This window comes from Trifolium pratense, linkage group LG2 (genome assembly GCF_020283565.1).
Source record: "Trifolium pratense cultivar HEN17-A07 linkage group LG2, ARS_RC_1.1, whole genome shotgun sequence".
Taxonomy (NCBI): Eukaryota; Viridiplantae; Streptophyta; class Magnoliopsida; order Fabales; family Fabaceae; genus Trifolium; species Trifolium pratense.
Window position 1 is genome coordinate 64,339,608 of NC_060060.1, and position 14,067 is coordinate 64,353,674.

The 14,067-nt window shown below is 35.3% G+C and overlaps 2 protein-coding genes across 3 annotated transcripts; both read right to left on the minus strand.

Annotated features, from left to right (window-relative positions):
* Window positions 1-2,911: 2,911 nt before the first annotated feature.
* On the minus strand, window positions 2,912-6,227 carry LOC123908194 (glutamate dehydrogenase 2). Its single transcript, XM_045958752.1, has 8 exons — window positions 6,038-6,227; window positions 5,839-5,952; window positions 5,183-5,479; window positions 4,843-4,959; window positions 4,206-4,456; window positions 3,889-3,964; window positions 3,364-3,450; window positions 2,912-3,254 (listed from the first exon to the last, which is right to left on the minus strand). Exons 1-8 carry the CDS (start codon window positions 6,143-6,145, stop codon window positions 3,069-3,071), a joined length of 1,236 nt encoding a protein of 411 aa, XP_045814708.1. The 5' UTR covers window positions 6,146-6,227; the 3' UTR covers window positions 2,912-3,068.
* Window positions 6,228-6,985: 758 nt separating this feature from the next.
* On the minus strand, window positions 6,986-12,415 carry LOC123909761 (DNA repair endonuclease UVH1). Of its 2 annotated transcripts, XM_045960648.1 has the most exons (9): window positions 11,397-12,415; window positions 10,931-11,154; window positions 10,650-10,735; window positions 10,249-10,413; window positions 8,630-9,430; window positions 8,332-8,442; window positions 7,980-8,240; window positions 7,639-7,862; window positions 6,986-7,416 (listed from the first exon to the last, which is right to left on the minus strand). In XM_045960648.1, exons 1-9 carry the CDS (start codon window positions 12,383-12,385, stop codon window positions 7,206-7,208), a joined length of 3,072 nt encoding a protein of 1,023 aa, XP_045816604.1. In that variant the 5' UTR covers window positions 12,386-12,415; the 3' UTR covers window positions 6,986-7,205. The 2 variants fall into 2 exon arrangements, with proteins under 2 accessions (XP_045816604.1, XP_045816605.1); XM_045960649.1 differs by lacking the exons at window positions 6,986-7,416; window positions 7,639-7,862; window positions 7,980-8,240 and having other exon boundaries at window positions 8,337-8,535.
* Window positions 12,416-14,067: the final 1,652 nt, after the last annotated feature.

A 14,067-nucleotide genomic window follows, 5' to 3' on the forward strand; every position in this document is an offset into this window, starting at 1 on the left:
TACACACTTCTCCACATTTAAATGTATGAGATTCTAGCCACTAGGATACTTGACCAAGAAAAAAAATACCTAAGTCGTAGGATATCTTGAGATGTCTAAGGGGGGAATCAAAATTTACTACAGGAAATTATTACATCGTTTTCAATTGTTCATTAATTATAGATCGGACGGCCCATATTAATATTGCTATAAAATCTCTTAAAATAATATCAACCGTACATCAAAACTTAATGTAAACGATTCAGGAGAGACGAAAGAGCAACATCAAAACTTAATCAACCCAATTAACACCTTTTTCGTTTCTTTTTCTTTTCTTTTTATTTTTATGATTTTGTTTTTGTTTTAATTATCAGTATTCGACCCACTAGACCGCTTAATATGGTTTGAAGGTCAATTTTGTAATTAAGTGGTTTTAACCTCTTTCCAATCGCAATTGCGAAGAATCGAACTGTGCAAGTCAAGCATCGATAACCACCGGACAACTAGTGATTGGTCTTTTTTATGAATTTCTGTCACTGGAAATGCTGCTAAACTCCTGATGCTCCCTTTTTTAAACGTCTCTCTAAAAGATTACCGTTTCATGATTATTACGTTTAAGTGTAAAATAGATTTTTTGTACTCATCATGCTTTCATACTGCGTCACATAAGTTTTTTTTTTTCCTAATAAAGTTTGTCTAATAAGTTGTACATTATCCAATTCAACAAAAAATTGTCGGCAAATTAAATGGCAATATTAGACAAGTGTAAATCACCCATAGAATTGGAAAAGGATGCGTCAAAAAGGCAAATAAGAAATGTATTAGAGATGCATGGAGTAGGTGCTTCTTAATCCAACCCGTACATTTGCTGGATCCTGCCATTAAGCATTAAGCTGTTGTCAAGAAAGTGTGTTGCTCGACTATTTTGTGTGCACTTTACAAGTTTTTAGTGCCAGAAAATGGATACTATCATACATATACGATAGCATAGCATCGACCACTTTGTACCAATGGGGGATAAACAAGTTAAGTTAAAGTTAATTAGTTATTGGTAGTGGGGAAGAAGAAGTAGAAGACATGATCATTATTGCTCTCTAAGGTACCATCATATTCATATCTATAGGGGAGGGATCAAATTACACCGGTGTAACATTTGAGTAACGTTACACCGCTCAATAACGCTTTAACGAATACAAATTTTACAAAATCCACTGTTGGATTGAAAGCTTATATCGTATAGATCATCCATGTTGAATTTTACAAAAATCTAAAATCGTTTGATATGTTATTGAGACCGATGAAGTTTAATGATTTATGCGTTTTTATTGAATACCGTTAATCTTGATCTATCTCAAAAACATATCAAACGATTTTAGATTTTTATACAATTCAACATAGATGATCTATACGATATAAGCTTTCAATCCAACGGTGGATTTTGTAAAATTTGTGTTCGTTAAAGCGTTATTGAGCGGTGTAACATTACTCAAATGTTACACCGGTGTAATTTGATCACTCTCCTATATATATGTGTGCGCGCGCGCGCAAGTGTATAATGATTAATTCCAATTCCAATGTCCCATCCTAATTACAACACCTGTTTGGAAATGACAGATGGAATAAAAACCAATAAACTCAATAATTAATGAGTTCCCGTAAAATTAATCATTCGAAAGAATTCGAGTTCGATTCAGAATCACAACGAGGATAATTTTTTGTCAAACTTTACTTATTTCTGTTAATAAAATTAAAAAAAAAACCTCTTCATTTAAATAAAGATAGATACATAGAATAAAAATATTACTTTTGTTATTATTTTATTTCATGTGTCTATTTCTGCTCTCTAAATCGAAAAATGTCAATTAAATACAAAGAATTTTGTTCCATAGAAACATTATTGAAAAGATTGAAATTCGAATTTTGGAATATCTATTTCTTTACATTTATAGTGTCCGAGTCTAATCACCAAATTATTTTAAAAAAATAAAGAGAATCTAGTCTATCATATATCTAGAGCTGTCGAAATTGGGCTAGCTCATTAGTCCACGAGCTTGGACGGATCAGACCTAAAAAAACCTAGCCAAATGCAATCGGGCCTTCCGGCCCAAAAGCATATAGTCCAAATGAAAATTGGGCTGGGCCAGGCTATTCGCGTCGGCCCATTATAAAAAAATTATGCCACTTTGTAAAAATAATAATAAAAAGATAAAAAATTATCATCTATTTGAAAATTTATTATAAAAATTATAGTTAAATGTGTAATCTTAATAAAAAGGGTTATATTTACCTAAAAAATTAGGTTTATAATTTATTAAGTTGATTTTAATTTTTTATGAGGATCAAACTAGAGTTTAATTGATATTTAGTGTTTGATGTAAAGATTATTTACACTCGCATACAAATATATCTCAATAAAATTGATAATTATGAGGAACTAATATATCAAAGTCATAGAAAAAAACATCAAGTAAACGGAAAAAGAATAAAATGTAATGGGTGGGACCGACTCATTAGTCCACATGACTCATACGAGCCAAATCGGGCTCATTAACATGTAGCCAACAATTTGGCCGGGCTAGACTGGCCTATATATAAGCTGGCCCACCAGGTTGGACCGGGCAAGCTGAGCCGGCCCATTTGACAGCTCTACATGTAATATGGCCATGAAAACAACAAGCGATTGCTCCCCTCTTCAAGATGCTTGCACTTAGTGGTACATACATATATAGTGGAATACAAAATAATACAAACTAGACAGATTGTGAATGTGGACCTCAATAATCACTCAATCTCCATTGATATAATGTTGCTCAAGTGGGTGACTTTTGGGGTGGGAGAAAAAACTTCCAAAACAAAAGTACAAGTGATTCAAAAAAAGGTATTACGTTCAAAATTGAATGATAATTTACCATACAACTATGTTGTTCTCAGTAAAAAATGAATGATAATTTACCATATAGCAGAAATGATCATAGCAAGTAGTATATGGTAAATTACCATAAGCTACTTAACAATGAACAAAAACTAAAGTAACAGATAAATAACATGAAAAAGAGACTTTCCAATTCCTTATAGCAACTAGTGATTCTCTAAGCTTCCCAACCTCTCAAAAGCGTAGCGCGAGCAACACGGTCGAGTCCAAGAGTGAAAGCTCCCATTCGCAAGTCGCAGTTATTACTTTTACACATTGTTTTTATGTTCTTGAAAGCTTTTGTCATGTACTTTTTTAGCTCACGGTTCACTTTCTCTTCATCCCACAAAAATCCTTGAATATTCTGCACAAACCACATAGGGAAATTCAAATTCTATTTCTCTACAACATGTTTTCAAGAATTGTTTAGCTTTTGAATATTTTCAGTGGTCTCATAACTCATGAAGTATTACCTGAACCCATTCAAAGTAGCTTACAGTCACTCCACCAGCATTGGCATAAATGTCTGGTAATATAATTACTCCCTTCTTAGACAGTATCTGCAACAAACAAATCACTTCAATTTTATAACATAACTTTAGCATTTCACACGAAACGGTTCCTGACGAGTTTTACTAAAATTGATGTAGCATGAATATATGATAGCATCCACTAATAGTAGGTAAGTGTTTGGTATGACTCGTACTTTAAAGATAAATGGACAGATCACTCGAGCTAGCGAGTAATCTGCAAAGTGGACTGTAATATTTGAACACAACTTTGTAATGTGTAACTCCAAGTTTGATTGCTTGAATAATAGAAAACTTTTTGTGCAGTCAAATAAGTCGGCACAATTGGCCGAACTTCATGATCAAATCTTGTGCGACTTTTGTTTGCATTTTCCATATTTGTTTTCTTTTCTAAAGGTAAGCAACTCTACATTGGTTGCACAATTGGATATGCTTTTACTAAACATTACAATAGAGCAATAACCTTACCTCATCAGCATCAGGATCAGTTGGATGATTTGCAGCTTCTATAATAAATTTTGCTTTCACATCATTAGCATTTTCCCTTCAAAAACAATAGATGAAGTTGAAGTTAAACCAACAACTTACTTCAAGAATGATGATTTTTGAATGAACTAAGACAGTGTTTGGTATCACGGTGACGGTGAGTATGCCTTATGGTGATCCACCGTTATTTTACAAAAGCTACAGAAGTGTAGCGTTTGAAAAATCACGGTGGGTCACCGTGATTCTGATATATCCACCGTGATACCAAACATGCACTAAGATGAATTAGATAAACATACTTATTGAGAACACCACCCAAAGCACATGGAATGAGAACGTCACATTCATGAACAAGCAAGTCATTTGGATCCATAGTATCTCCTCCTGAGAAATCCTTCAAAGTACCATTTCCTTCCTTGTGTTTCAGAAGAGCAATTATATCAATGCCATTTGGGTTACTAATAGCACCACTGATGTCACTTACTGCAACCACCTTACCCCCTCTCTCAAAAATTGACCTTGCAGCCCATGTGCCAACATTTCCAAAACCCTAAACATTGTAACATATAAATAATCAATCATATAGATGCAATGTTGTTAAATAGCAGGCAATTCGCTATTTAGTACAAAACATGGTGAATTAGCGGCTAATATGAAGCACGGAAACCAGACACGATACAGACACCGGCACGTCGACACCTATGATAATTTGAGAAAATGACACAGTTCAATATAATTATAAGTGTCGGTGTCCGACACCAATTTCTGTGCTTCATGTGAGGAGTGTTTGTGCTTCATAGGCGGCTATAAAGGCACTATAGTACTGTTGCGTAGCAGAATTAGAACAAACTTTTATTTTCCACAATATGCAATTAACAACATTGTATAGATGAAAGTTGTATATTGGATATCATGGTGATGGTGGTAAAGAAATACCTGAATGGCAAATGTCATATCAGAAATTGATTTCCCATATTCATCGAATAAAGCCTCAGTTGCAAAAACCACTCCTAATCCTGTGGCAGCATCTCTTCCCAATGAACCTCCAAGATCCTACAAGCCAAAATGTTTCAAACTAATTTCTTGAATCTTGAATGGATGAATTATCATTGTGTACACAAGAAAAACTATGATTGTGCAATGTTTGGATTAGCTTCTAACAACATATATAAAGATAGTTTGACTTTATTTTATCTTTTCTAACAGAATTAGCTTCTACAAAAGCACTTAAATGATAAGCATTGGCTGTGATTATTGCAATATATTATTCACTTACAATAGGCTTTCCGGTCACAACTGCCGGTGAATGACCATGAAACTTTGAATACTCATCAAGAATCCAAGCCATTGTCTGTGAATTAGTTCCCATATCAGGGGCAGGAACATCCCTATGAATGCCAATGAGATCATGAATCTTTTGTGTGAAAACACGAGTGAGACGTTCCAACTCGCTGATGCTCAGTTCCTTTGGGTTGCAACCGATTCCGCCCTTTGCTCCACCATATGGGATGTCTACCACAGCTGTCTTCCATGTCATTAGCTGAGCTAGAGCATTCACTTCATCAGGATCAACCTAACACCAGAAAATGTCAAGATTACATTTGAGGCGACAAAGCAAGAAACCAAAAATGCGAATTATGGAAAAGAAAGAAAAAAGACAAAGCAACATGAATAAGACAGAAGTTCCATTCTGTCTCGGGGTTGGTCTAGTGGTGTTGGCTTGGGTGCTTGGAATATGCTCCTCTCAAGGTCTAAAGTTCGATTCCCTCCGGTGCCAATTTCGGTGGGTTAGTCCATACAGAGTAAAAAACTCTGGCTTTAAATGGGTTCCCCGCAAGTGGACGGTGGGATTGGTCCCCTTGGATTAGTCGATCCTGGGAACTGATACCAAGTTTTAAAAAAAATAAAAAATGAATAAGACAGAAAAAGAACCTCAGGATGATAACGAATTCCTCCTTTCATAGGACCACGAGCATTGTCATGTTGGATCCTAAAACCAACGTACGAAACCAAACTTCCATCATCTTTTGGGATCGTACATTCAACCTGCATGGATGAACCACCAATCATCAATTTCATAAACAAAAATCATAGAAATGAAACGAAAAGAAAAGTGAAAATGGTGACTCACTTTGATTTCTCTGTAGGGAATGAGAAGACTTTTCTCAAGTTTGGAATCTAAACCAAGAATTCGAGATGCACGTGAGAAGTTACGGTTGGTGGCAACAAGAGCGTTCATTTTCACTCGAGATATTTGATTCACTGTAACACACACTACTACGTACTAAACAAAAACTGAATTCCTACTTTTATGTTGTGACTTCACTCACAAGCACAGCACGACATTCATTACGTCCTAATCCATAGGATAGGATATACTCGTCATTTAATTTAATCATTATATTTATAGTATTTATTTATCTATACAGCTGTATGTATGTATTTGATCGCATTCAATATGCACCATAGTGTGATCTATGATTCATTACAATACATAAATGGTAAGATAGTAAGATAGATATTGACCACATCATGTGGAATAATATCAGTTCAAATCATTTAATGATAAACATTATTTCAAATGAGAGACATATATAGTATGTGATGGATGGATGGATGAAGTACTCATTACAATTTAATTTCATCCTATTCAGAGGTTTTTTTTTAATTTTAAGACTAAACTACCTCTCAAACAAGTGACTCCTACAAGTTGGATGTCTTTCTTTCTTAAAATCTCATTCCAGAAGAGGAGATAGAGAATAGTCTTGTTGATAAATGTTATACCAAATTTTGGGATTTGTATTTCTATACTTTTATTTAAGATACTTAACACTTGAAAAACAGAGGACAATAATTTATTTATTTACATAAGTTTTCCCCAAGTTCATTCAAAATTTACTCAAAGAGTATCATCAACAGACAACAATTGTTAGTTCTCCAAAATATGCAAGACATGGTTCGAATCGAAATCCTACTTAACGACTCATCAGGGGAAAACAAAATTTTCGATTGATCAGAGGAAAACAAAATTGTGTTTGGAAATTGTGCGCAGGGTTTTATCAGACATAAATTAAATATTAACTTACAAGAAAAAATAATTTTAATGAAACAATTGAGAATACATTGCACATATATAAAATAAAAGTAATGAAATGATACATAATTTAAAAATTACATTGGAGTAATGAACATGAGAAACAATAGACCCAATGATGACATAATGGTGCAGTATAGAAATAAATAGAAAATTTGAATAAATTGTCAGCACCATTTCTACAAATGAATAATCCTAATTTTCCTCACAACAAAGTGGGATATTTAGCATCTAAAAAGTCTCTAAGGGTACGAGCAGCTTTATGACCACCCATTATTTCAGCTAGCTTTTCCACCGGAAGAAGAGCAAGTTCTTCCAAACTCTTACACCCATCCATTATGGCTCTATAATTAGAATCTGTAACACCTGGAAGTCGTCTTAGAAACTCCACAGCCGATGTATTGTAATTTTCCGCCCTGTGAATACAGCATTAAACCAATATCCCTTGAGCATGAAACAGGAGATTCGCCAGATTGGCTTTAAAATTATGGGAGAAAACAATTCATTAATGTTTTGTACAATTACCACAATTTATTATATGCAGGTTTAGATTCACTTCCCATAAACTCATGTTTTCATTTCATGTTTTGGTAGCACGAAGCTACCTTACAAGTTTAAACTATGGAAAAGCAACTCACCTCACGTCATTTTCCACAATTCCTTCTTCTGATGGAACACCCACTCTCATTGCTTTTGTTTCATCTGGTTCATCTTGATTTGCCTTCAGTGAAGCAAATATTTCAGAAGTAGCATGCAAACTTCGAGACCAGATTATTCGTAGTCGGGGAAAATGTAGAGCAAGCAACGACAACTTTGATATAATGCTATTGGGTGTCACATCATCACCAATATCACCAGCAGACTGGAAAAGATATCCATGACAGATCAAATGTCATTCGCTATTCCAAAAAACAAATGCTAATCTAACCTATCCATGACAGTAAAAGCAGAAGATAAAGTTGTAAACTGGTCTGCAAACCTGAAATGAGAAGCTCTTATCCTGTGAAAACTCAATCAAGAGCACAGGTATCTTATAATATCGCGCCATTGTTTCCACCTGGGTGTATAGACGACCTGATGTGAAACTCTGGAAGAGATCTTGAATACTTTTTCTTTCCACACAAATTAATGGTGATAGGATATAGTCACCAACTTCAAGGGTCACAGGAATTATGCGCATTCCCTTTTGATGAAGAATATTTGGAAGGCTGCTCATGAATTCCCTCATGTCCACAATGACCTGAAATGTTGAAATTCCCAAAATAATAAACTCCCTGGCAAATATGAGGCATAGAATATATAGACATCATAGATAAGAAAATATCACAAACCTGCATTTCCTTATCAACCCCCTTTCTCCCACCTGCTTTTCTGGTTATTGAGTTCTGGGTAGTATTTAAATCTGAATCTAGGGTAGAATTCAATCCTAAACCATGCCCACTCTAATAAACAGCAGGCCAAAAGCACCAGTTAGAAAAGAGATGAAAACAATGTAAGATGAAATTAGTATAGGCTGATCACTTTCCATGCCCACTCTTCCTATTCCTATACGGAAGGCAACCATATCAAGAACAATGGACCCAAGCGACAACCAGAAACAAAAACGAACAATAGAAGAGGGAAACAAACCCGGTCAACTGGAATCGTCATCATAGATTTTTGCCTGATCAAAGATTCAAATGCTCCATTCTCTCTACGTATACTTGCCTCGAACTTCTGAACCTCAGTTGAATCTTCATAGAAAATAAAATAAACCTTCAACCTTTTTGAGGGATTCTCAGCTTTGTATACTTCAATTTCTCTTACAAAGGTCATGTCTGGATGGTAAACAATGATTACAGAGGGCTTTAATATGTCCAGTATAGGCTGATCACTTTCTAGGGCATAAAAATGTACTGGCGGTAGTGACTTCCCATCTCTTCCCACTGCATCAGGACAGCTATGCCTCCGAAGAACCGTGTCTTCTACAGATATCCCCCCATGTTTGGTTTCACAAAATCTGCCAGCAATGACAGGACTAGTTTCACCCATATGGGCTTTATTTTTTGAATCTGACGTCCCAGTTTTACCACTTGCCACTTCCTCCTTATTCTTACTCTGAACACCTGAGCCATCAATAACGATTGGGGCATTTCTATTTCCCAATTTTCTCTTTCCTTTTCGAACATGTCCACCCAAATCAGACTGAGGAGCATCTTCGACAACATGATTATTTTCAGCAAGATTTCGCAGTTTTGAAGCTGCTGCAAGAAGTGCATCATGCTCCTGCTTATTAATGCCGCTGGTTTCAGAATTCTTTGCGGGAGATATGGGAGTGACTCCATCAAGTATCCCAAAACCTTTAGGATCCGTTGGCTTCTTTTTCTTATGCACTACATCACGTAATTGTACCTTGTTTAGTAAGTACTTCTTCCATTCGTCTCTCATGACCTTCACAAATACAAAACAATAGACAAAACAGGGAAGTCAGTTTCTTCATGTCATATAGACTATCAACCAGAACAAACTATCAGGGAACAAAGACTAGCAAACTTTGATCATAATCACAAAAAAGTAAAGCATTAAGCTATATACAAAAGAAACATATAAAACTAAAAGTAAAGAGAAGAAGTATTGAAGATGAGGAGAGAGGAAAAAAAACAGTTTCAATGGCCTCACAGCCTTTTGCTACATACTACAGTCAGTACAAGTGAACATTCAATCACTGTCAATAAAGTTGAACGCATGAGTTGCCAACATTCAGTCAATCGTTGCTACAGATTGAAGCTAAGAAACCTAGTCTAGTAAAGCAAGGTTATTTCTATCCACAAATTTAATAAAATTGAAGAGCAATTATTTGTCCCGTTATGTTATTACCACTTTGTCTGGAATCTATGATAATCATCACACACAGCCATGAAAAGAACCAAAGACCAAAGCTCATAGGCTAAATCGTGATTTGCAAATTTTGTGCATTCAAATTTCCCTCTAAAATCTTCTATTAACCTAATTATTCAAAATTGCCATCAACAATGCAAATTCCTTATTATATTGCCTTTTCAATTCATAATATTTCAAAAGAATCAAACTATCAGAACAAACTCTTATTAAGTTTTTCAGCATAAAATTGGTTTGAATAAGTTTGGCTATGTGCAATGAAGCTGATGAGCTACTAGACCATACAAAATTAACTACTGTCACTGACCAAGTGAGGAATTCCACTCAGATCACACCTTATTATATAAGATTACAAAAAAAAAAAAGACAACCTTTTTCGGACTGTTGGTGATGCATTCTTCAAGCTGCAAGCACGACCTTTCATCTTTACATGCCACTAATACAATGCCATTGTCGGTGTCTTCGCCTTCAGCCAACACTTCTTCCCTCAACATGCCTTGCTTTTGCCGTTCCTCCTCTACCTCTTCAAGAATATCCTATAATGATATGATCAAATCAAGATTCAGCCCAAAATATCCAACATTTATCAAATTCAACTATTTTCCCAAAACCCACTTTAGGTCATCCTATTTCGTAAATCACAATGAACTAGAAAAATACTAGTCAAATCAAAATGATGTCAAACTATTGTTTGTCTCACATCAATTATCAAATCAAATAAAACGAAGATAACCCAAAGACTTTCTTCTGGAATAGGAACTCACTGACTCACACGTAAGACCTTCCACTTTGGTGCTTCTTCCAAGACTTCCTCCAAAACTATGCCATGATTTGAACTGGTTGAGGAATCAACATCAGCTGCCACACAAGTATCCAAAGTAAAATTAGGCAGAAAAAACAAATGCCACCATCAGTTTGGTGCGGCACATCTCATTTCCCTTCTTTCTCTTTTTACATTTTAAAGGATAGCTTTTCATTTAATTTAGCAAAGCCACAAAATCACAGCCTATGCTAGATTAAAGCACCAAAAAAAACATAATAATAAGTTATTACCTTCTTCAGTTTCTTTGTTATCCCCCTTGACTTTTTTTTTTTTGTTTTTGACACCCTTACTAGACTCGTTCAATTTCACACCATCTGACCTCACAAGATGATAAACACGTTTCTTTGCATAGTCAAATATCTTATAGCTCGCCTCTGCAAATATCCAAACAGATCGAAAACTCTCTGACACTCTAAGTGTATCCAAATATTTCAAGTATGTCACCGCATCATACCTATCAGAAAAACGACACACAACAATCAGCACCTATAATAATAAAAAAAGGTCTACAACCGCAATCTAGTCTACGACATCAAGGTTTTTACTGTCCCTACAACCACAACTGACCCTAATTTTCCACACTATGAAGAATTACAAAACAACTATTACTACAACTGCATTTTAAAACCTTAATAAGCAGCGACATTATAGAATAAACGCATTCAGACGCAATGAGAGAACAAACAGCAAAAGAACCTGACTAGATAATCCAACAACTTCCTCAACGTCTTAAGATCAGAAACAAGCTGCTTAGTCTTCTTCCCCAAGGTATGCCAAATTGGATCCAACTGTCTCCTCACAATCTCATCAAAAGACTTAAACAACCCATTCTCCACCGTCAAATCCTCGACATCAACCTTATTTGTCTTTCTCATCTCCTTCAAACACGCATCCATAACCTCAATAATAGCCTTCTGAATCCCCACCATATACTTACTCATCGGAACCCTAATATCCACAACATCCGGTGGATCCCTCTCAAGCTCCTGCGAAACATAAACCTGAAACCTCGGCCATAAATGCATCTTCCTTATATGCAAACACTTCAAAGTCCTCTCCGCCTTCGCGAAACCAGAAACCATCGCCTGCGGCCTATCGGAGAAAACACGAATAAATGCATCACGGTTAACGGAACGGAAAATCCTAACAATAAAAGCTTCAGTAGAAGTTTCAGAAATCGAATGAGCGTTGAGAATAATAAGTCCGGAAATCGTTGATGTAGGTAGTTTTTTCGTGAGAAGATCAACGATTAGGATTCGAGGAGTGATGAAAAAGACGGAACCGGATGTGTAGAGAGAGTGACGGTGGTGAATGGGGAGATCGGCGGTGATTTCGGCGGGGATTTGATAGAATTGGGGGTTTAGGGTTTTGAGATGGAAATTGATTTTGGATTTGAGAGTGGAGGAAGGAGGAGATAGAATGAGGAGTGTTCCTTGTGAAGATGAATGGAGAAGGAGAAGAGATGATATGAGTTTGGATAGAGAGAGACCTGAAGAGAGAATAACGAGACCGCCATTGGTATCTTCTAGAAGCTCTGTGATTATGTGTTCGTGAAATTGAAGAACCATTGATGATGATGATGATGGTAGTGGATGCAAATTTTCTACTTCAATTTGTGAAACGATACTATGATTTTGTATAATTCTTTGGTTTGAAATTGAAAAACTCGAATGAACTTGTTGCATTGGAAGGAAATTTCAACTGGAAAACCAACCGCGAAATCAACCCCGCGAAATTGTTCATTTGGGCTGGAAGTGTTGTTTGGGTTGCCATGCACACTATTTGAGGCCCATTAAGAAATGTATTGGTAATGCTATTAGTACTCTGGTTTTTTGCTTATACACCTTATTCCTATTAGGAAGACTATTGTGTGGTGTGCCCATTATTATTCATAATTCTACGTTTTAAAGAGACTCTTAAGTCTGATTTTTCTCCAACAAAATAGTATCAAGGCTTGATTGGTTCGTTTTGTATATATAAATGGAGAAAAATCAAGAGGTTAATATGATTAAACTCAACTCCTTGCATGCTTTGAAAAACTCTAATGAAGACTTGTTATACACCGAATACTTGCATGATTCTATTGTCTGTTACTTTGTTATATCCAAGGATACTTCTAATGTTGATTAGAAGAAGATGAATAGAAAGATAGTTGCTATAATTAGACAGGATTTATGTATGTATTTTTATGGTGACCCTACGGTAGTATTAGAGTCAATGGTTACCGGCTCCTTGTATCAAAAGTCGTCTTGATCAAGGTGTTCAAACGACGTGTCCTGTTGATGGATCCAGCGGCAGTGCAAGTGTGAGTTGAGTCTCAAATTATAAAAAAAATGGATAGACTTACACTTGAGGTGGAGAATTTTGATATTTCAAGTGTGAGTTGAGTCTCACATTGGATGAAAAAGTGATAGAATTTGTAAACCTAATACCTTAAAAAAAAACAATTTGACAAAATAATATCTTAAAATTTAAAATTAAAATATGTGTCAAATTCACTTATGTGATTGACTTGTGATAATTTATGAACTCCCTTGTAATCTAACAAGTCCAACCCAAAACACGATAAAAAAGTAAAATTTGTGTAAGTATATATATATATATATATATATATATATATATATATATATATATATATATATATATATATATATATATATATATATATATAGGGGGCTGCTAATTTAGACCCAGTTGGGTCTAAATTAGCAAGGTGCACCTTTTGAGTTGGACAAAAATACCCATTTTTTAATTTTTTGGAAGAATAGAGCAACAGGGGCATTTCTGTAATTTTATGCAACAGTACGCGCGCCCCCACTTCTTTTTCCCCCCCCAGGACACGTGTCACGCTGTTATTTGCCAAAACCAAAGCGCGTGTACCACACGCGCCGACAGGCGCGAGTGGCTGAAGCCCAATCGCGGAGAGAGAAGCCTTTTTAAAAAGGCAGGCCACGTGTCACTCTTTCATTGGCTGCGTTAATTTTTTTTCATTTAATACTTTAAACTCGATTATTTCGTCGTAAATTAATTTTTTATTTTTTAATTTTTATACCAAAATTCATAATTTTTTTTTCTCTACAAATAGAGACTTGGTTCGTTTGATTTGGACACCGAAAAAAAAACGCGATTTTTCACTACTTTAAACTCGATTATTTCGTCGTAAATTAATTTTTTATTTTTTATTTTTTATACCAAAATTCATAATTTTTTTTTCTCTACAAATAGAGACTTGGTTCGTTTGATTTGGACACAGAAAAAAAAAACCCAATTTTTCACTACCTTAATCTCATCAAATAACTAATAATCAACTTACTGAAACCATCCTACCAGGAAAATGGTTTCAGATTACAACTCTCTGAAACCATTG

Coding starts and splice junctions, on each gene's coding strand:
- LOC123908194 (XM_045958752.1), bottom strand. CDS start 6,145: ATGAACGCTCTTGTTGCCACCAACCGTAACTTCTCACGTGCATCTCGA. Junction 4,960..5,182: donor TTGTGACCGGAAAGCCTATT/GTAAGTGAATAA, acceptor TTTGGCTTGTAG/GATCTTGGAGGTTCATTGGG. Junction 3,965..4,205: donor TTGGGTGGTGTTCTCAATAA/GTATGTTTATCT, acceptor TTGTTTTTGAAG/GGAAAATGCTAATGATGTGA.
- LOC123909761 (XM_045960648.1), bottom strand. CDS start 12,385: ATGCAACAAGTTCATTCGAGTTTTTCAATTTCAAACCAAAGAATTATA. Junction 9,431..10,248: donor TCACCAACAGTCCGAAAAAG/GTTGTCTTTTTT, acceptor GTATTTGTGAAG/GTCATGAGAGACGAATGGAA. Junction 8,443..8,629: donor TGACGATTCCAGTTGACCGG/GTTTGTTTCCCT, acceptor GCTGTTTATTAG/AGTGGGCATGGTTTAGGATT.